Below are 23,184 nucleotides of genomic sequence, written 5' to 3' on the forward strand. Positions count from 1 at the left end.
TAATAGCAGTTTACTTAACCTCTTTCAGACCTGGCGTCCACATATGTGGACATAATTTTTTTTTTCCAGAAAGAGCCTATTTTTAATTAATAATAATAATAATAATAATAATAATAATAATAATAATAATAATAATAATAATAATATTAATATTAATAATACTAATAATAGCAACAATAATAATATTAATAATATCAACAATAATAATAGCAATTTAAATTTAATAAAAATATAAAATAAATATAATGAACATAATTATATTATTATTATATTTATTGGTTACTCCTTATCCCAAATAACTGGAAGAAATCTAAAATGCAAGCCCAACCAAAGCTCGGGTCTTAGGAGGTTATTCCCTATATTTTCTTAAATATACCCAATGTAGACCTGCCAATCACAACCCAATGTCAGAACAGTGTGGCAGCTTTATCTTGGTTGACCTCCATATGTTTTCAGGTTTTACTTACTTTAATTATTAAAATGTATCAATCTGTCCCTTATTCTGATTTTTACTTATGCATTTGCATTGTTGTGCTACATTAACATTAGCCTACTACTTTGATCAACAGCGTAAAGTGGTTAAATTCAAGTTTAACATTCATCGATATTCAAGGTAAACACGAAACATTTGATCTGTTACATTTTTCAGCCCTGTAATGAAATAAGGATAAGATACAGAGACTTAGATAGTTTTAAAAAATTGTAACAAGTTTCCTTGTGTTGTAAAGCTAAAATGATGGTCTTCTTCTGTTATTTGTGCCTTTTGATTGAGTACTTGCAAGCTAAAGTTAGAAACTGTCGCAGAAGTGCATCCAAAAAGACCAAGTGATGTTTTTAGATTGTGTTGCTGTTAAATTTCATACATAATACAGTGTTTCCTCTAGGATTTTTTCCTGCAGCGGCGCCACGCTACCGCTGCCGCTCCCCTGCACTGCCACCACACACACAAAAAAAGAGTGGATACTGAGAGCACCACAGTTATCTGTAGTTTACCTTAGTACTCGCGAGTACCCGACACTGCTAATCAATATTCTTATCACGTGAGTCATTTCCCATTACATATACAACCCTTAGTTTTTCAAGATGATGCAATTTCACCCAATTACCTATTATGTGTCAATCATGATTCTTTTCAGAGGGACCCTCGGCCTGGTATATAGGGCGTATAAGTGAAAACCTGTTTACATGGAACTTGTTTTCTGGTTGAAGCACTGCTTGTTAGAGGCTAAGTGCGCAGCTGAAATTCAGAAATAATGAAAAAAGATAATGCTTGATCTTACTGTCTCACTGTCATAGACTCTCAGAGGCTGTTCAAACACATTGTTTTTCAGCCATTCACTCAATGACCTGTCAATATTTGTATCCATAAAATACACTGTTGCCCAGTTCGTTTGTTGGCTCCTGAAGTTGACATTGGACATATTATACCATGGCATCTTATACTGTTTTTCTCCCACTAATGGTGCTAACACTGATACTAAAACAATGTTTAAACTGAGGCATGAGCACACGAACCACCATTTAAGATACAATTTCTTCCCCTTGAAAGCTATAGTAAGGCTTGGTGAAGGACATAAAAGACTGCAAAGAGTGCTTTGATAGTTTCAGGATGCCATCAAATGTTAGAATACATTATTTCTGTCATGCTCAAATCGCAACAAAGAAACGGAAATGAATTCCTGAGTCACTCAGTCCTCTGCCATTATGAGAAAAAAGCATCTGAACAGATGAAAAATCTACAAATATCGAGAGGCCAAGGATTAAATTAATAAGTAGAGCACTTTTAATCACAAGCAAAATAACATTTTCCTTGAAAATAAGTAATAATAAGCAGTAATTTCAGCAGGAAAATGGCCAACTGGGTCTTGGTAGCTTTTCAAAAAGAATCAACAAAAAAATAAAAGCAAGGTAATGAAAAAAGTGTATTAAATATCACAAATCTTTGCAGTTTATCTTTATGCAGCGGTTTAGCATCTTTTCGCTCAATAATTTGGTTTTATGGCATGCAATAGTACCACTGCATTATTATCGCTGCTCTCGTTAGGTTGTTTTTTGTATTTCATGAAAGATATATCCTGAGGCTAGTGTTTAGCAACCTGCTGATTTGTATATGGACCATTTAGCAGGTAAAGGGAAAAATGTTTCCTTCAAGAGCTGGTGGAGACCAATCCTGAGCAAGAAGTAGAATGAAAATAGGACTTACATTTATAAGATTAAGGAAACAACACAACTCCAAATACATTTTGATATTACTTCATATCTCCTGGATTTGTGAAGAGACAACTATCAGGCATACTTTCCATGTTTATTAAGGCAATAACATGCCGTGTTGTGTACAACTTGATGTGATGCTGCCAAAAATAACTCATTGAATGCCGACTTATCTTTTCAGTAACTAAATCACCATTGCTAACCTGATTTTAGGCTGCAGTCCATATCATGATGCAATTTTGTCCTTGCCATTTGATGGACTTTGTAAAGGCAATGCCACCATCTCATGACCTCTGCTCTCTGTGGGACTGTCTTTTGTCAGGTGGCGAGATGGGAGTATCGAACACGGCAGCTTTCTAGGCTCTTTGGCAATCCCTACCTGGCCTGTTACGCTCTGGGCTTCATGATCATTCTGCTAAATGTGTACCGCAGCCACAGGTAAGGCACACATTTCCCAATGCACAAAAAATGTGATTAGTCACAGTTAATTAATGCTTTAACAAGGGGGGCAATTACTTTTTCACACAGGGCCGAGTAGGCTTGGATAGCTTTTTTCCCTTAAAACATTAAATCATCCTTTTAAAAACTACATTTTGTGTTTTCTTTGTCTAATATTTAAATTTGTTTGATGGTCTTAAACATTTAAGTGGGGGAAATATTAAAAAGAATAGGAATTCGAGAGGCGGCAAATACTTTTCCGCGGCACTGTGCATCTGCCTATATTTGAGTCTTTTTTTAAAATCTTAGGTTCAGAAAAAATGTGATTGAAACATTAGAATTTGAATTCAGTTCAGCGACAAAACTAAACTCCCATAATGCTGTCTGCTTGCTAACACTGAACTGTTGTGAATCTGGGTGACCACCTCTTTGTGCCGCTACGAGTTAAAAAGTAAGAAACTTCACCTGGTGGCAAACCCAGGTATTACAGCTATTGTACGGTACATGTTCTGGCATGTATGTCCTTCGTCTTCTGCCTGATTAGATAATATATTTTTATTGGTTAAATTATTAATGGTAATTGTCCGATTAACCAATTATTAATATGGTCCCTGGTTCAGTTGCCTGAACAAAGCCCAAGCGTGCTCCCTCCTTGGATCACAAACTGCCGATCATACTTTTATAATGGAGCTCTTTCGCCCTCCATTGCTCTCCTGGTGCCTTCTATGTGGGGGTCCAGAGCTGCAGTAGTAGGCAGCCACCTGGGCCCCATGGTCCCTCCATCTGCGCCCATAGAACTCCCATGGTGGAAGCTGCACGTGGCGTGGACTAGCTTTATGGTCTAAAAACACCCACGACTGTGTGTCCCCCTCCACCAGCACCATCTGAACTAAAATGCTAACACAACATGGTCATGTGAGGTGCATGAGTGTGTTGTCTATCTATCTATCTATCTATCTATCTATCTATCTGTCTGTCTGTCTGTCTGTCTGTCTGTCTGTCTGTCTGTCTGTCTGTCTGTCTGTCTGTCTGTCATATATATATATATATATATATATATATATATATATATATATATATATGTATAAACTATGCATAAAATGACCTAGTGTGTTTGTACAAGCAGAACAGTACAAAAGACAGCACACTTGATTGCAACAACAGCAGGGATGGATTCTATGGCTTCTAAGTGATGTACAATGACTGAATATAAAGCAGTTTTCTCTTTGTTAAGGATGCAGTCATTATGTTTGAACAATAATTTATTAGAATTGTTCCGCAAAGTGTCTTTGCTGTAAATCTATATGAGAAAGAAGCCATGCGGGGCTTCTATGCACACATTCAGTAGATGGGATTGTATAAGTTGATACAACATACACCATTAATGAAAAATACACAGCTATTGAAGTACTTTTGCTGTTTGGTGATTTTCTAAGCTAAATTGTGCTGTAATTGCGATTATTAATTTTTGTAGCTGCCTTTTTGGCCTTTTTGGCTTTGTAAGATAGTAACAGTAGAGAGAGACAAAAAATGTGGGGAAAGATAGCAGGGGAGTGGTATACAGCAAAGGTTCTTCAGGCTAGGAATGGGATCAGGAGGTCACCGCTGATGACACCTACACGCATGGGATATGCTCCCTGTAATTTCTTTTAACCAGTAATGCATTCAATTTGTTGAGCAACTTGTCTATTAATGTCCTCTAAAACCAGACCAGATTTCCCACCAATCTTGTGTCTTCACTGTACCTCTTTTTATTCATTCCTCTTTGTCTCATTCATAATTTGGTTGGCATTTCCTTTCTTCTGCTATTGAAAGTGCAAAAATTCTGGCCTAATTTGCGCTGAAAGAATTGTGCTCTCCACCTGATTGGTGCCTATAAAGTTCAGCGGATTCCCTGTCATGTCTAAAGGTCTGTCTTATACAACTTCTATGTTAATTATGCACATTTGTTTCTACTTGTAATGATAAAATGCTGCCCCCATGCCTTGAATTATTATGTTCTGTTTCGATAGCATGCAAATTCTCGTTTCCCTTTCATCATATTTATTCTTCCTTCCACCTCGGTGTCTTCTTTTGTGCTCCGTCTCCGCTGCTCTTTTCTTTCTTCCTTGCATCCTTATCGGTGCCCACGCTTCTGTATGTGCCAGTGTCACCCCACGCCTGCCATCAAACCAGTGTCTTTTGGAAGTACACACTCCCACACCTCCCACTATGGATCAAAATGGAGACAAAACACCCAGAGCAAGACCACACATATACAGTATGCCAGGGCAAGAAGATTTTTTTTTCCTCTCTCAAAGGATGTGTGTGATGTCTGTTGCCAGGCAACAACACTTTTGGAAGAAGCCACTTTGAAGCAATAAATTGTCTTGGCGGTTGAAGAGCATTTCTATCAACACAGTAAAACATAAAGCACTAAATATAGGACAAAAACATTCATTCACTCAGTTATAAAACAAAATTGTGACACACCCATTGCCCCTCCACCCAGTCATTCCCCCCTTCCGACTCATCTGTGCAATAAGAACTCTTCTTCAACACTGGACCACTTTATCAGCACTGACCACTTTACTTTGTTTGTATATAGTACTTTGATTCTTCTTTTTATTTTTTAAGAGTATTTCGTTGTACTTCTGAACAATGACAATAAAGTCTCTTTAATTCTCTTTAATTCTTTAACACCAAATTCAGAACTTACACTTCTGTTTAGTTATCAGTATCTGATGGATAATGTCTTCTGCGATTTTGTCAGATTAAATGTTGACGTGAAAGTGGTGACTATATATATATATATATATATATATATATATATATATATATATATATATATATATATATATATACACATACATACATACATACATACATACATACATACATACATGCATACATGCATACATACATACTTGCATGCATACATATGCATACACTGACAGCATTTAATAGGACCCAGGAGTGAAATACATGGACAAATACAAACTAGGGAAGGGCTAACTGAAGGATTCAGTTGATTGCATTCCTGGAAGTGTTGGGCTGCTTATAAACATCATTTGAAATCATCCATCACTCCACCGTGAGTGGATTCACATTGTCCGTCCATCCATTATCTCTATCACTTCATCCTCTAGAGGGTCGAGGGGGACTGCAGTCTCTCTCAGCTGCCTGCGCTCACATTGTCCCAGGTGAATCACTGCACTTTTTATTTTAGCAGCATCGTTGCATACTCAGTGGCACTGCAGACCTGTCAACCTTTGCAAACCAAACCAGGTATCATAGGTACAGGACTGCAAAGTGATCCATCATGGAAACAGACTGCAGCTGTTTGAGGAGTTCAGTGTGATGCAGCTGCTTTGCACATGTCATAGACTGCACTATATATGAAGGAGTGAATTGTAGGTAAATTACATAGATTTGCACAATGGGAGGGGCTGCTGATTCCAGAAGTGTTCTTACTTTTCTGGATTCCCATTTATTTCTTCAAACAATATGCATTATATTATTAAACACAGATGTATGGAATTCTCCCAGATAATGCAATGACTCTTTGGATTTCCATTATGGCCAAAAAAATCCAGTTTTGTTTTTGATTTCAGCCTGGCAAACAGATTTAAACACTAAATACCGTAAGTGTTGTTGCTCTTGAAAACCATTAAAACTGACAGAAGTAAAGTGAATAAATGTTTCTCAGCATCTTAAGCTGTAGCTCTGAACTGCTGTTATTGTCAGTGTTCCAGTTTCTTCCTCTGTAAACATGTAAGGGTCTGTTAGTATGTAAGATATAAATGTTGTTATCTGAGTACGTACACAGTGCTTTGTGTGGACATCTGTGGACAAGGGCAAGAACATATGCAGAATATATAGATGCAGAAGAAGCACTATTTATATGGATGTAGGGCCCAAATACAGACCCTGACCAGTCAGATAGGAAAGTTTGAGGGGAACTGGGGACTGGTCGGAAAACTGGAGTAAAATCTGGAAACTCTTATAGTAATTCAGGGGCCTAGGGGAGAATGGCTGAGGGCAGGGATTAAATATCTGTGGTGCATTCAAATATGTGTCCATTCCACCTCTATTTCAAAACAGACACATTCTTAATACTCCATGCTGCTTTCTAGACAGGCTTTGTTCAGGAAAACTGCAGCTACACCGACATCCTTCCTGCCTGATTTATACACTTTTATATGTTTTTATTGTCTTTTTTTTTGTGAAATCATAAATCATAAAAGAGGACTGGCATAAACGCAGACTGTACAACAAAGAGATTTGGTAGAAAAAGGGTAAACCAAGTGCACAAATGATGTAACATCTCAGACACATATATGAAAAGGAACATGGTGATTGAACAAAGCTACTAATTAAAAATACAGAAAAGTGCCTACATAAACCTATGGCCACTATGGACTGGCAAACTACTCATTTTAAGAGGCCATTTAATCTTGCCTCCAAGTAATCAGCAATAGAATCAATCATCATTGGGTTTATTCATTATTTTCTTTCTCTGAAAAGTCACACACTGCTACTACCGACACAGACATAGCTGTTCCATGAATTCCAAAAAGACGTTTATCACCAGACAAATTTTCTAAAAAAAAAAAAACATTTTCTTGTTTGCTTCATATGCTGTTAAGAACACTATAATGACCACAATAATTTTGTAAATAGATATTCAATGGTGTTATACATCCAGATGAATAAACACAGTGGCAAATTGTCATTCTAAGTGGTTATGCATACTGTTTAATAATGATGTATTGTTGATGGCAGTTCATCTAGATGAGCAGCGTCATTTCAGTTAGTGATTAGAAGGGTAACTGTCTGATCACACTGTTACCATTTGGTTAACAGTGGTTTCTAGTGCTTTTCCCAGTGACACCCCAGCATGGTGGATTCTGAGGAGTAAAAAAAAAATGATTGAGCTCTCTGCTCTTTAGTCCACTCTGTAGCTCAGTGGCAGTTTGATTAGCTGCTAATTAAAATCAAATCAAACCTAAGGCCACTGCTGGTGTGCTAAATGTGATGGAAAGAAAAGACTGGTCGTGCTGTGTTCATTATGGATTGCCATACCGTTGCCCACTTTGTTATACTTTGCTTAGGAAGCCTGTTAAAGCATGTTATTCATATGCATACGTTAATGCACTAATAAATAATAAGTGCTTGGATTTAGCATATTTATTTTAGAAAACTGTACAATCCTGTTAAAATACAATCAGAATTTTTGATCAAATACAACAAATATGTCCATACAAGGCTAATAGTTTCTTTTCACATGTATTCCTTCAGTTAGCACGTGGTTATGGTGTTCTAACTGGACGCGTTGAACTGGAAATTGACCCCAAATGCTCCAAGGTAATCAAACAAGTGTTCTGACCAGAGGTGGCTGCACGCAAAGGAAAACAGATTGAAAAAAACACAAGGACCTCTGACAAGAATGGCATGTAACTGAAGTTCAACAGAATATAACAGCAAGGCAAAATGTATTGTTTAACCTCATGATGCTGGTGGCACAAACAGCAGTAAGAGTCTTTTGTCTGCAGCTTTTCAGCCATCAGCCAGCTGTGGGAATTGCATATTTTCCCCCTCTTCCTTGAGCGATTTTGGGTACCCTTGGTTCTAAAAGTAGAAGTCCTATTAATTTTTCCCATCGAAAGTGTTAAGTGGCTCACAGTTTGAGAACTTTGTATAGAACTGGTATAGATCAGTATGAATCCCCCCTAAAAACTCTGAATCAATACATTGCAAATTGCTTCTTGAAGGTACCCCTGAGCAAGGCTCTAAATCCCAAATTGGTCTCGTGGAACAGCTCATTTGTCAGGAGTTACACTGCACAACATTCAAGTGTGAATTTATGTAGCTGTTTGAACTGAACTAGTATTTAGACTTACCATGCCATGCCAAACTGACAATCTTTCCAGGTAAAACCTCACAGTTATGCTTTTCCACAAACAATACATAAAGATGGACAAAGCCAAAGGTTTCTTGAACTACAAGAACTAAAGTTTAGTGTGGCTAGTGTGTATCTATCTTGGGAGTGTCTGACCCCTTGCATAATTGTAAGCCTTAATACAAAAAAACCCATGTGAGTTACATAAGAATTCACCACTCATTCAGTTGTCATGAATGGGAAGCGTAGCTATGCAGACCAAAAGCGGTCTTTGTAGCAGGCTGCAAACATGTTTATTTCTGCTGTAAAGTTGGGCATTTTAACATTGGGATCTATGGCTCCTGACTCGCTTTTCGAACCAGCCTCAAGTGGACATTCAAGAAACTGCACTTCATGACAATTCAGCTGTGGTCTGACCTACAAAGTAGGATCACAGCAGCTACTGCAAAATAGCAATGGAAAAATATACTAATCAGCCATAACAATAAACCCCACCTGCCTGTTACCGCATATGTAGCGGTTGTGTACTCTCTCTCTTGTGTTGTATAAAGAATTAAGCTTGGAGCATTCACTCTTTGGCACCAAATCCACTGTTTATTTGCAGGAGCAAGACACTGGTAATTGTTAACGTTATTTCTCTCACAGTCACACTTGTGGTAAAAACTCCAGATATTACTAAAAACACAAAAAACTAATTATTAAGCTAACTGTTACCTAGCACTGACACCATGGAGGTTACTAGTAAAGTTACACGCAAGCTAGTAAAGTTGCCCACAATGTGGTGTACTTATTTTGGAAACAAACTGATACTCTCATAAAAGCATTTCACATATATTTTATAACCATATCACCCACAAAAGCCAGAAGTTTAGATACTGAAACAAACTTAATTAGCATTTTCAGCAGAGCTTATCACTGATTGACTTACCAGAGAGACAGGATACAGTAGACTGAGAACGTAATTTGGGGCACACACCTCAAGTCTGCAGGGGCCTGGAAGAGGACGCTTACGTTATATCCGGTCACCGTGGGAAATAAATGTGCAATATGTAATGACAAGTGATGGCAAGTGGAATCATTAACTCCACTACATATACATCACTGAAACAGCTTTGATCTATCGGGGCGTGGACCTCTGAGTGTGTCCAAGGGCATCTGGCACTGGGATGTTGGCAGCTGTTCTATTGGGTAATGTGGGGCCTCCATGGAATCGGGCTTGTTCCGGTTCACCTCATGGATGCCTTGGGCTGTTTGTGTATCTCAACCCATTGGGAAGTGTGCTTGGTCTAGAGCATAATTTAGGTTGGTGGTATGGGTCATGCATGCCAAGACACAAGGTTTCCCAGCAGAACATTTTATTATAACAATATGGTCAATAGTATTCACGTCACGTCAGTGATGTCACTGTAGCGGCTTATCGGATTGATGTTTGTAATTTCTGCTTTTAACAACACAGCACAACTAAAACATCCCTCTGGAAAAACATTATTACTGCCTTCCATTACAGCTAACCAACAGACTGATGGACTGATCGTCAGACTAATTACCTTACAGCTTTATTGTCCCGCTGGTAATTTGTCTGTCTAATCGACTCACGTACATGCTGACTAATTCACTGCTGATTGACTGACTGAGAGCCTCATCTTTTTATAGCTCTGCCTGACAGAAATACAGACTGTTTGACAGACATGCAGAGGATACAGTGTGTATTTTTATTTTTCGTTGTGATGCTCTCTGCTCATTATACTCAATAATAAACCTCTGCGAAAAGCTGTCTAGGCTTTAGCGAGTCCATTTATTAATTAACTCACTGTGTTTACTTGACTCTGTTGCTATTAAAACAAATGACACAGGAGGATTGAGATTTACAGATTTAGTGATAAGTATTAAATGTGAAGTGTTACACTTCCACTCCCTTTGTGTTTATATTTAACATATGTTAAAGCTATAAAAAGAACAGATCAAATCTAGAAAGACAATCAGTGTTTGGAAAGAGGCTAACAAATGTTAAGTAGGACCCTCTTTTTTCCATCATTTTTATAAGTATATAAATTTACTTAAGAAACTGTATCTGCTCCACTGATGAGGTGCATTACTAGACATAGTGTAGAACTCCATTTTTTCTCCTTCTCATTTATGAATGTCATTCCATGAAAGCAGATTGGCATGTATGTGTCTCAAATGATTCTGTGAGAAGGCAGCCTTTGCATTTACCAAACATGAGAAAAGCTCAATTGTAACTTGGAGCTTCTGGTAGCAGTTGCCAAACCAATTGCTCTGAATTGACCCTAAGGTTCTTGAAAAGGATTCATTTGCGCCCCTGAATTGACAGACCCAAGATGGCTGTCAGTCAAGACATCCTTGCTGTTTATGCTGGCCTCCGCTAAGTGCATTAGGAATCTACAGGTCCCCATCTGTAACCAGTTCCGGACATGTCCTTCTGACTTTCATTGAAACAGGCAGCTGGAATATGAACTATGTAGGTGGGTGGGAAATATGATGGAGAAGCAAAAGTTGAATACCTCATATCCTTGTAACCATTTTGCATCATGTCATGTAAGTGCATCAGTATTAAAATGAATGACTTGCATCAATTTATTGTCACTGCATTTTGTACTGGGACTATAGTGACACAGTGTTTCTGGTGGTGAATTGTAGTCTCAATAGAAAATCTAGGTCAAGGCCTATGCTGTATTTCTACATTTCATTGCATTTAACGTCAGAAATTATGTGAGCAGTGATGGAAAAATGCAAAACCTGCTTACAATGCTGAAGGTGGAAGTGTATCACATTTGACATGAGGGGAAACTGTAATGAATGGTTAAATAATCCTAAACAAGTAATTGACATAGTCAACAAAAACTGATTTTAAGTTGAGTCAAGTGTAATTGTCGATTAGTTGGTGGATTTGACATGTATGCAATACTGCGTACTGGAGTAAAGTGTGTCACTGCTTGATATGCGTGAGTGCTCGATGTGATTATGTAAAGATATGTAAAGTTTTTGCATTGTCTGGGTACATATGGACCAAGGTCACCACAGAGCAGGATAATTAGAGAAACACTGGATAAACCGAAAATATAATCATGCCTTCTGCTACCGTATTGCAGTCCCCATGGTAATCCGGGCAGTAGAGGAAAGTTTTTTTTTAAACTACAGTGAGGCACTATTCACACAAACACACATAAAAGTGTATTACAAAAGGACACAACTGTGATCTTTACTGTCAATATTGTTAGGGACCAAATTATAAGCTAAATATCTGAGCTAAAATCACCTCAAGCCAAGTTTAAGAATCATTCAGAAATTGTTCATTTCATGTGCTGAATAGTCTAATATTCACTTTTGTAATTGATAGATTATTCATTTATCAAAATTGCCATTTGCAGCCTTGTTTGACCAATTTTCTATATTCTTAAAAGTCAGCGAGTGAATAAAAATGCTTCTCAAGAAGCCATCTTAATTAGCTATTCATGTATTATAGAGAGAAGGACAGGAGTACCAATTAAGGTTAGTGTAAAACAGCCATGACCCATTAATTTTATTGTTCTGTTTGTAGCACAATCAAACTTCGCAGAAATATGCAAAAAATAATGAGAGCATAAGAACCAAATTTGAAGTTTTGTAAATTAAATTGGAGGTACAACTCCAGAGTTCAGATTTGCACATGTGAACTCAACTGCCTTGCTTGTTGTGCTCCTTGCTTTTCTAAAGTTTGCAGTAAAGCAGCTCATTGTGAAGCTTTTTTTGACTACCGCTCTAAACATCCCCACTTTGACCCTCCCATACTTTCTTGTCCTCGTCTTCTTGTCAACTGTCTGTGCAATCAGACTTTCAATCTCACATCTGAAAGATACCACGAGGGCATATGTATGATATTGATGGTTTGTGGGTGCATAATTCCCTTTTATCTGATGAGACTGCTATGAAATATCATGTCAAAGTATGCCATACAATAGTATTTAACAGTGTGGGAAAACATGTTTTTCGAGAAGTTTTTCTGTATCTGTGCACGTCATCAGTTGTTACAGTCCATCCAGAGGTCAATTCCTCAGACCCACTAACCCCCTGCCACATCTCCATCCTTCAGACCCCCTTTCCCATCTCTTTTCCAATCCAAATCCCAGCAGTTTGCCTTGCCGTAGCACCTTACTTAACAGATGGCCCAGCGGTCGCTCTTTATGTCTGACATGGCAGAACAACATGCAGCATCACATTACACTTCCTGCTTCCTTTGACAAAGGAAGAACACCATAAGACTCACAGCACAGACCCCGTAACCCAGTTTTCTCCTATTAACCCCAAACCTGCTTTTGATTTGGGAGTCATTTTCCTCTGCAGGAAGCACACACTGCATTCAGACAGAAATCCACTAGTGTGTTAATGCTGACAGCCACATCTATAGACACACACAATTCTTTTGGCCCAGCATCTGTATGTGTGTTCTCTTTCAATTCTACGGAGATTCAACCACACGACATGTGGTGTGTGAAAGCAGCAGGACATCTCAGCCTTAACTAAAATCTAGACAACCTCAGATTACAAAGTGAGGAACAAGAACGTCAGACTGAAATAAGCCATAACCAGTCTTGACACAGCACCGTGCAAAGATATCACCTTGCATTTTTAGCCCTTAGTTCTTCAACTATAGTGTCATAAAATACAAAACACTTAAAACTATTTTCAACAGCATCTCTTAAATGACTTCTCCTTAACTGCTTGAATATATTTAATTTGCCATTCCAGAAAATGACTTGGCAAATAAGTCAACTCTAATCTATGGCCTGAGTAAATCAGAATGTAACATTTTTTTGTCGCTACAATATGGTATTCATGCAGTTTAAAGAAGTATATGTTAACATAAATGGTCTACAATCTTGGATGCTGTAGTGTTGACTTAAATGCATGAGGTTTTGTCATGGAAAGTAAGACTTTTGGGTCCTGAGTTTCCTCTGGGGATCATGTTTCTCTGTTTCTCCTGACACAACCGACAGATGGTTGTTTAGATTGGAACCTGGAGAGGCTGGAGGTCGGGTCACTGGCTTGAGCTCTTTGTTATGTTCCTTGACCTCTTTCTGAGCAGCTTTTGTGATGTGGCGGGGCATGTAGGGACATGTAGTCCTGGTGGCGGACGTGACTGCCATCGAAGAATGTTGAACATTGAAGGAATGTCAGAACCCAAAGCTTCACAGCAGAACATTATAAGAGGACCAATGTTATACCCTGCACCTGTCAGTGGTTTTAATGTTGCAGCTGATGGATATAGAATATACTTTAACACAATAACTATTTCTTCTCGAATCTTAGACACATAATTAATTAATGTAAGCTGTCACTCATCAACACATCACATGTACACTACCAGTCAAAAGTTTGGGGTCACTTAGAAATGTCCTTATTTTTGAAAGAAAAGCAGTTTTTTCAATTAAGATAACATGAAATTAATCAGAAATCCAGTCTAGACATTATTAATGTGGTAAGTGACTATTCTAGCAGGGAATAGCTGATTTTTAATGGAATATCTACAGTTGTATAGATGCCTATTTCTAGCAACCATCACTCCTGTGTTCTAATGCTACATTGTGTTAGCTAATGGTGTTGAAAGGCTAATTGATGTTTAGGAAACCCTTGTGCAATTATTTTAGCATATGAATAAAGTGTGAATGTTCATGAAAACATGAAATTGTCTGAGTGACCCCAAACTTTTGAACAGTAGTGTACATCTAGATGGAATATTTTTGTTTCTGTGGACCACTAACTTTGCAAAGTTTGCCAGTATTAGAAGAATAGATTGTAAATAACATGGATTCAGGATCAAATGATGTTTTGAAGCCTGTATGTAGGATTATACGTGACTGCCGTTTTTCACCTAGCAGCGAGCCAGAAATCCAAATTTGGTCATAGCAGAGGAAGCCTGAGTAGAGCTGGAGAATTACTACTGGAGGTGGTTGTATTACAACAGTGTTGTTGGCAGTAGTACTGCTGTGGAGGCTTTGAAATTTCTGCAATTCAGTCAAAGGACAAATCTGCCAATTGCGTGAAGCCACAAATGGAGCAGAGTTAGAGCCAGTCTTTTGTGCTTTTGTCAGAAACCACTAGATATGAAAGTTTTGCTGCTACAGTTTCCTGCAAACTGTAAATCCTTGACACACATTTGGAGAAATACGAATTTACAGACTTGGCATTGAGATTGTCCCTGAAAATCTGATTTCCTGTGTTTGGATTTTTTTCTTTGAATTGCAGAGGCGTACACTCTCCTAGATGTGCAACACTTTTGACTAGAGTACAAATCAAATGTGATACCTTCACTTCAGTTTTGGTGCTGCACTTATCTGCACACAAATACATACAACGCAAAACAGGTTGAAACTGACAAAAAAATAGGTTAGACAGCCAACAGTACCAGCACGAGTGACTACAAAACCTCCTTCACATCTCATTTATTCCTCCTACTGATGCATCTAATGACTGAGATTCCTTTGTGCAAACAGCCACTCAGAAAGATTAGGGCATTGATTTATTTCAGTAAATATTCAGACTGTCTCACTTTTTGCATTTTATGGTGTTGTAAATGCCATTTTAAATGAGTAAAAGTGTCACTCTTCCTTATAAATGTTCACACACTAACTGATAAAGTACAGTTGTATGCAAAAGTTCAGATTCCCCTGGGAAATAATGCATGTTATATTTTGATATGCTGCTACTTTTCATTTCTTAAACCTTAGAATTAATTGTTCGAATTTGTTTGCTGCAGGAACGACATGTTTTCACTTTAGCCCTTTAACGTTCTGCTCAACCAAATGGTAGAGCACATTCTGACTCACTATATCTTATTGAAAATTATGTTTTACTTAATTCCACCAGTTTCAGCCATCTCTACCACTCAGTTGAGGTATATTATACTAAAAAGTCCACTCTGTTTTGAAATAGCATGCAGAGCAAGTTAGTCTGCTCACAGGAAGTTAGCACAAACAAAATCACTCCTGACATGAGGCCTCTGTTTGCTGTGATTTTCAAAGGTAAAGTAATACTTTTGACATATTATCATGCCTAAGGAGTTACTGAACATAACTGTGTCATTTGAAACGTAAAAAGAAAGATTTAAAAGGGTCAAATAATTTTTGCAAAACATGCTCTACCAAACGGTTCATTTGGCATTTCATGGTAAAGGTAGTGAAGCTAAGCAAATTTAATTAAAATTGACTATTTGCTTAAAAAAAAAAAATAAATAACACTTCTGACCATTAATTGATGTTCATATGATAACTTTTGATACAATGTTATTATATGTGATGAAATAACTGTGAAAGTTGTCTAAAAACATGCTTGACTGAATGGTTCAATTGTCCTTTTGTAGTTAAAGTGGTGATGCTTACATTTACAATGATTACATTTTTTAAAAATGTGGAATAAAAACCCATTCACAATTTTTGTGAAATAAAAACACCATTACTGTTGATATTATGCTATTTCATCAATAAATATTTATGTAAGTATGGTATTTCGCCATTTTATGATGCTAGGCCATGCACCTTTCTGGCCCTTATACCAGAAAATCTGACTGTATAAAGGATCCTGATTATCAGCCCAGACAAACCTAAGAGACTGGAGACTCTTGTTTTGACTCTATGGATGAGAAGGAGTTGCTTCAACAAGCACATCTATCAAACCAACTCCCATGAGAAGAGCAGAAGAGGGAAAAATGTCCTCAAACCATTTCCTTGGTAGAAGTAGAGGACAGTCCTGACCCTAGTTCGCCCCTAAGGCTAAACAAAAGCAGGAGAATCTGGAAGTATGAGGATACTGACGCATTCCAGGTTCCCGATCCAAGTTTTGAGCCCCTGATGCTGTAAAGGCAACATTTCAGAACTTCAAAACACTTGGGGGATCCAATCAAGACTATTTCTGAAGAGATTGAAGATTTCTTGCAATACTACTTTTTGTGTTTTCACCTTCCCAGCCATAGAGGACACTGGCACCACGAGTCACGCTTCAATGTGATAGCTGATATTATGACAAGGAGGTTTCAACTAGTAGTCACACACAGTTTGAGTGAGTCAACAAACCCGCATTCAAAGCTGGCCAACCATCAACCTCCTCCTCAACACGAGCCATCTCAGAAGAAACGTTATAGCGCAAGACCCTCACAACCACAGCTAGATGTGCGGTACAACATCTGTGGGCATTTGCCCCTTTATTGTGACAAGCAGGGACGGTGCAATGACTGGCAAGGGTGTGTTCAGATGGAAGTGCCAGAAATGAACTACTACTAGAAATTTATTTCTAGTGATTTGCTGTTTTATATGGGTGAAATACATTTGTTAAAATTCCAGAAAAAATCACATCAAATGTCAGCCATGTTTTGGTCAACAATAGAGGATGTCTTCATCTTTTAGCCACCTAGACTAACTTGTTTCAATCATTGCATTAGGAAAAAAAAGAAAAAGATCTGAATTCAGTGCTGTTCCAGAACCCCCAGATACATCAATTAACCATTTTCAAAATAGTGACGAAACACTTGCACGCCTTTTAACTGACAGAGATGTAGTTGCTAAAATCATTCTTCAATCAAAAACAGCAAACATTCTGTTTCACTCTGTTTTTATTAAATGGAAATACTTTCCAACATTCAATACATAATTACGTTAAAAATCTAAATGACTGTGAAAAAATTATTAGACTGGGTTAGTTTGGTAACAGGGCTGCACAGTGGCTTGGTGGTTAGCACTGTCACCTTGCAGCTAGAAGATTCCCGGTTTGCATCCCGGCCTTCCCAGGATCTTTGTATATGGAGTTTGTATGTTCTCTCTATGAATGCATGAGTTTTCTCTGGGTACTCTAGCTTCCTCCCTCAGTCCAGAAACATGCTGATGTTAATTGATAACTCTAAATTGTCGGTAGGTGTGAATGTGAATGTGATTGTTCGTCTGTATATGTAGCCCTGTGATAGACTAGTGACCTGCCCCTGGTGTCCACTGCCCTCACCCTAAGTTAGCTGGGATAGACTCCAGCTCCCCCACGACCCCAATGAGGATAAAGTGGTGTGTAGATACAGGATGGATGGATTTTATAACTGTTAATTGTATAGTACAGTATAAGCCGAGCAGACCGTGGAGCAATACTGAAGCTTGAGACAGTTATTCAATGTCATCGCATTTCAAGTGCTAATTGTCTGAACTGTGAGCAAAGATGAACTCTAGCAATAAATGCTTCAAAGTTTAATCCATCACATTAGCACATTAGCAGTCAGCACTCCGCAGGTTCGGCCTGTTCATGCTGGCAGCGCTGAAACCAAATTGAGCCCCTTTTAAAGCCGACGCTTGCCCTTTCAGAGACTCTCTATCCAGGCGTCGTAGGTAAAGTGGCTACAAAATGAAAATGCTTTTACTGTATGACCACTTACACAACACACAGCCCTCACATTATCTGTCAGTTCAGATAGCGGCTGAGTGTGACGTCAAACAAAGTTAAATGCACTCTCACAAACAAGCGTCCTTTTTCCTGCATTCACCACACTCACACGCACATACATTAGATGCGTTAGAATGTGTGGTGGGTATGTCATAGAAATGAACAGCTTGATTTTTTATCTGCAGTGAGTGATGGCTTTGTGGTCCGCCAGAGTCAGTGTGATAAACGGAGACTTGCTTCTTGTTTGTTTTCAGTGCGAGTCCAGCGATGGGTCTCATACTTCTGATTTAGAAAATGTAGGGTACGCTAGGTCTGAATTTCCAAATGAAACACACGGAGGCCCAGCTAGTGATTCACTGAATGACTGAAATTCTCTCGGTGGCCCTCCAGAAAAATGATCTCCAAAAGGTCAAAACTGCTACACTACCAGTTCAAGTTAAGTGACGCAGGGGATCAGTTTCTCTTCAGCTTTCACGTCATTATTACGTGTTTTTCAATGCAAAACATTAAAGCATTGCTATTCCTCAGGCTTATTCTCATTTTAGGTTCTTCCAACGTGATTTTTGGCACCTAACTTGTCTGGCAGCGTGAAGAAAGCCCATACAAATCATACATTAAAATGTGCGGTTCGATCAGGAATCGTGTGCTTTGTCTTTTGTTAGCAATTCATCCTATATTTCTTTACGACCCTAATGAGGATTAAATGCTGTATAGATCATGGATTGATGCATGGATGAACTGGACCCAGAGAGCGAGCAGGCAACTTAGCCGGCTGCAGACTGGAAGGGAAGCAGAGAAGGGCGAGACAGCCAGAGGTAGTGTGTGGTTTGGCAGAGTACGGCATCTTTGACAGATGCTACAATTCTACAGTTTCATTTAGCAGATGCTTTTATCCAAAGCGATGTATATCTGAGAGTAGATACAACAAGATGCTGTGAGTGAAGGAGCTTGGCTGGTGGAAGTCAATATGAAAACCACTGGGCTTATATGAGTCCCTTAAAACAGCAATTCAGTGGTGTTTGACTCAGCCCTGCACAGTGCTTGTCAGTGATGAAGGAATGCCTGCATTATAGGTAGGAGAAGCTACTGTTTGTTCACTTGTGTGGCTACTGTCTTCTGAGAAATTAGTAGTCATACCTAGAAGAAAATAATGATCTTCATGTACAAACCTTGCATGTTAAAAGAGCTTTTATGTTTAAATGCTGTTGCAAAAATGCTGAGAGAAACATGAGAAAAGTTGCACAACCCATGCATCCTCAGCTAGTACAAACCTTAAACAGTTCGTTAGTAAATTCAGACTATGTCTGTCGTTTAGCACAAATGGTTTAGTCAGTGGTTGTCAACTTTGTGGTGTTTTTCAAGAGCTCACAATCACCTTAATTGCTATCAATGCTGGATTATGGTGACGTTTTATGCATGCATGCATGCATCAGCTGTGACGCTTGAGCCCTTGGATGTTGTGGGTTTATCATTAGTGATAATTATAAAGCTAATCACTGTGAGCTGTATGCTATTGAGTGGCCCTCAGTCTTGGCGAGGCCTGATATACTCTGAGATTTATTTATCTCTAAGTCTCTTACTATTTACATGCTCAAATGATTGGATTGTGCCTCGGATACCGTCTGTTTTCACTGAGCTTGGAACATCCAGTTTTAGTCATTCTTCACCTGCAACCTGGAATGACCCGCAGAACAACCTAAAGCTGGAGTAATTTTTATCAAACTTTCCACTAAATGCAATGCAATTCAGATGTTTACATTAATATTAATTTGTTTTGCTTCAGTATTAAATGGCCACAGTCTATGGTGCCATGATTTCTGCCACAAATTTTTTCAAGATTTCATCTGTTGGAAATGATATGACTGAGCAGCCTTGGTAGAGTACTGAGCTCTCTGAGTGCTTTACTAGTGCTTTAGTTTTCCTAAAATTGCCCTTTCGGTCTCTTTTTCCCCCACTCTGCCAAGGAGTTGAGTTATTTGACGATCAGCATACGTTTGTCCTTCCGTCTGTGAATCTGTCTTTCTGTGCACAACATTACTCAATTATCTGACATTATTAACGGATTTGGATGGAATTTTCAGGGAAGGTCAGAAATGACACAAGGACCACCTCAATAGATTTTGGCAGTGATGCGGCTTATAATCTGGATCCATGGATTTGTTAAAGATTTCTGTATCATTACAAGATAGAGGCACGGCGTCACTGTAACTATGACAAGTGAACACTACGAGCACATGATTGTGATACTACTACAAATCAACTGGGACTTATCCATATGAAATGATACAAGGAACAATTAATTATATTGTGAGAGTGTTTCCAAGTCCCATCAGTTCCCACCGCCCGCTGCGTAACATGCACATGTGCTCAGCGCAAGGTCATTTTTTATTAAAGATTTCATCCGTCAGAAATGATACAAAGACTGAACAGCCTTGGCGGAGTACTGCGCTCTCTGAGTGCTTTTCTTGTGTGAGAAAAGTTAATTATTTGTGTGTCTACATCCTTTTTTCTTACTCAGCTACATTGTAAATGAGCCTTTGTATCTCAGTGTACTCTAAATTAAATAACGGTTCATTGGAATTTTCAGTGTTCAAGGGTTTAGGTGAATGTTAAAAGAAGGAAGAGAACCAAACAGTTCACAATAAGTCATTTGACACAGTTCTTCCAAATCAAATGTGTTGCTATAGTAGAATATTAAATTTTACACTGGGTTAGTTTCTAATAGGTGATTCTATTGAACAAAACAACTGTAACACAACCATAAAACTTTATATAATGCGCTTCAGTATTATTGAGCTCAGCACTGAAGTAGTTTTGGTGAAATTAGGTCAGAACAATTGTACTGGAATTCAGTGTCCATCATATCAGTATTGAATTGGATCGCTACTGTCTTTGTTCACCTCTGTTGTTCTGTCTTTGTTTACTCCTCCTTGAGGTCAAGGACCAGAGTATCAACAGTAAACACTGTAAACTTCAGTATCATCTGCCACTATTTTCCAATTAATTTGTCCTTAACAACTTTTTTTAAACATTAATTTTTCAACAGAATCAGATACATACGTGTGCCATTTTCCCGCACAGCTTTGTGAAGTATTCCAACAGTATTGTTCATATATTTTGAAAACATTATGTGAAAAGAATTCATTTAGTTTGACATAAAAAGTCAGTTGTATAACATGTTCAGTTCTATTGTATACTTCATGTTCTCAGTTCAGACAGCAATATGAGAGGTATATGAAAGTAATATATTCTATGGGTCTTAAAATAATACACTGTGAATTTTGATTTTTTTTAACTGTGCTTTTGAATGATGTTGTATTATCCTTCCCCTGTATAGACTAGTTAAATAAAGGCAAATGTGGTTTGTTTTCTCTCCAGTATGACGGTGGCAATGAGGGCCCAGGCCAGATGGGGAGTTATGGACAGGACAGATGTTTTCTACGCTGGGATAGCTCTCATGGTGCTAGGGACTCTGCTGGTGGTCAGCAGCTTCCTGGCTCTGGGATTCACTGGAACCTTTCTTGGTAAGTATCAAACACAGCTATGAAAGAGGCAATTTTGCGCCGAATACAGTTTGATTGTGACCAGTGCCACACCCTCACCATGACATCACTCTAAAAACCTGGGTTTTGACTGTAGGTGTCAAATTTTTAACTATAAATCTGTTTTAAAAATTTGCAAGGTAGCATTTAAAAGACAAGGAAACTTCAGAAGAAACATTTAAACTAACCTTTGTTAATCTAAAACGAAGACATTCAGCAGCTGCATCGCCTTCAGAAACACATGTATATAAACTGCTCTGTTATTGAATATAACCTAAAGTTTCTAAACACACCCCCATGTTGGATGGGTGCAGGCATACAACGAGTAAAGTGTTCATCCAATCAGCCAATATTTACACGGTTGTTGGAGAGTGCAGCCTGTAACGATTTCCTGTTGGAGAGCCAACAATCTCACAAGACAAAAGAACCTTCTTCTAGTTGACTTATGAGTCCAGTCTCGATTTAACGCGAGCTTTTTTCAACGGTGACTTTCTCTTTACTCTGAAGAACAGGCAAAACTTGCTCTATGCGCGGTCTTTCACCTATTAGCCACTGAAGCTTGAAATGCCTTCAGAGGAATCGTAGGCGTCGCTATTCTGTGAACTGGAAATTTTCTTTTATTCATTCACTTTTTAAAAAACTTTTGATGGAGTTGCTGTCAGTGATTCACCAGTGACTGAACCTTTCACATACATGTTTCTTCATACTACGGTCACATGAGACACATTCACTGAATTCAAATGATCTCCAGTTCACTAATTGTGTGACATCGGGGACCAAATGGCTCCACCAGTGTTTGAATTAGGTGAATCATTTTAAAGGCGATAAATACGTGTGCATCACTTGTTTCACATTTTATAGATTTAATTGTCTGACATTATTCTGCAGAAATATGTTTTCATTTTGACATGAAAGGGGGTTTTTTTGTTAATATTTGAAAAAAATATCTTTTCAAAATTTGATTCTATTTTTCCAATTTCAACCATGCTAAAGGTCTGGTTCTGTGGATGGCATCAGTCTGTCAACCACTTTTGTCCATATTCACATATGTCCATAGCTGTTTAATGTGTTACCATGGAATTTAGTACAAATATGTACTGTTTCCAGCAAAGGAATGATTGTGATTTGGGTATTTCCTCTTGTAAAATCAGGAGGGGTATTGTGAGGGAGCTGGAAAGCATCTCCCTCACTAAGGTGAAAGTACACATGCTTGTTGACAGTTGGACAACAGACTGATACAAGTCTATTTATTATTTTGTTTTGTGTTGGGGAAAACCTGTTAACCTCTCACTCTGTTGAGCTTTACTTCAGGGGGCGTGTTTCATGGAGTGCACACATGAAGATGCCAGCAGTTGTCACTTCCTTGATTAGGCTGAATTGAGAGATCAGAGAGGAGAGAGGGGAGGGGGTTACATGGGGATTTTTGCTGAGTTTGGTCTTCGTTTAGTATTTCTTTGGTTTATTATGTGTTTTCTTTCATTTGTATCAGGCTGTTGATTGCATTATGTATTTTTAGTGTAAAGGATGTTTAATTATAGAGTGTTTTTTTTAAATAGAAGTGTGGGCAGGTCTCTGAGGTGGGGGGAGACGATAAAAGCCAGGTGAGCGATCAGTGTGGTGTGTGACAAGGAGGGGGTCAGGCTGAAGCTCTCGCTCTGCTCTTTGTCTTGTTGTGATTTTGGTGAGCTGTATTTTGCACAT

The 23,184-nt window shown here is 38.4% G+C and overlaps 1 protein-coding gene across 1 annotated transcript in view; it reads left to right on the forward strand.

Moving 5' to 3' along the window:
* The window catches only part of pemt (phosphatidylethanolamine N-methyltransferase), a 96,226-nt gene that overhangs the window by 33,323 nt on the left and 39,719 nt on the right, over window positions 1–23,184 (forward strand). The window contains exons 3-4 of the mRNA XM_023274868.3: window positions 2,534–2,649; window positions 21,320–21,465. Of these exons, the coding sequence (XP_023130636.2) occupies window positions 2,534–2,649; window positions 21,320–21,465 (262 nt within the window). The remainder of the gene's footprint in view (window positions 1–2,533; window positions 2,650–21,319; window positions 21,466–23,184) is intronic.

Source organism: Amphiprion ocellaris, chromosome 18 (genome assembly GCF_022539595.1).
Source record: "Amphiprion ocellaris isolate individual 3 ecotype Okinawa chromosome 18, ASM2253959v1, whole genome shotgun sequence".
Classification (NCBI taxonomy): domain Eukaryota; kingdom Metazoa; phylum Chordata; class Actinopteri; family Pomacentridae; genus Amphiprion; species Amphiprion ocellaris.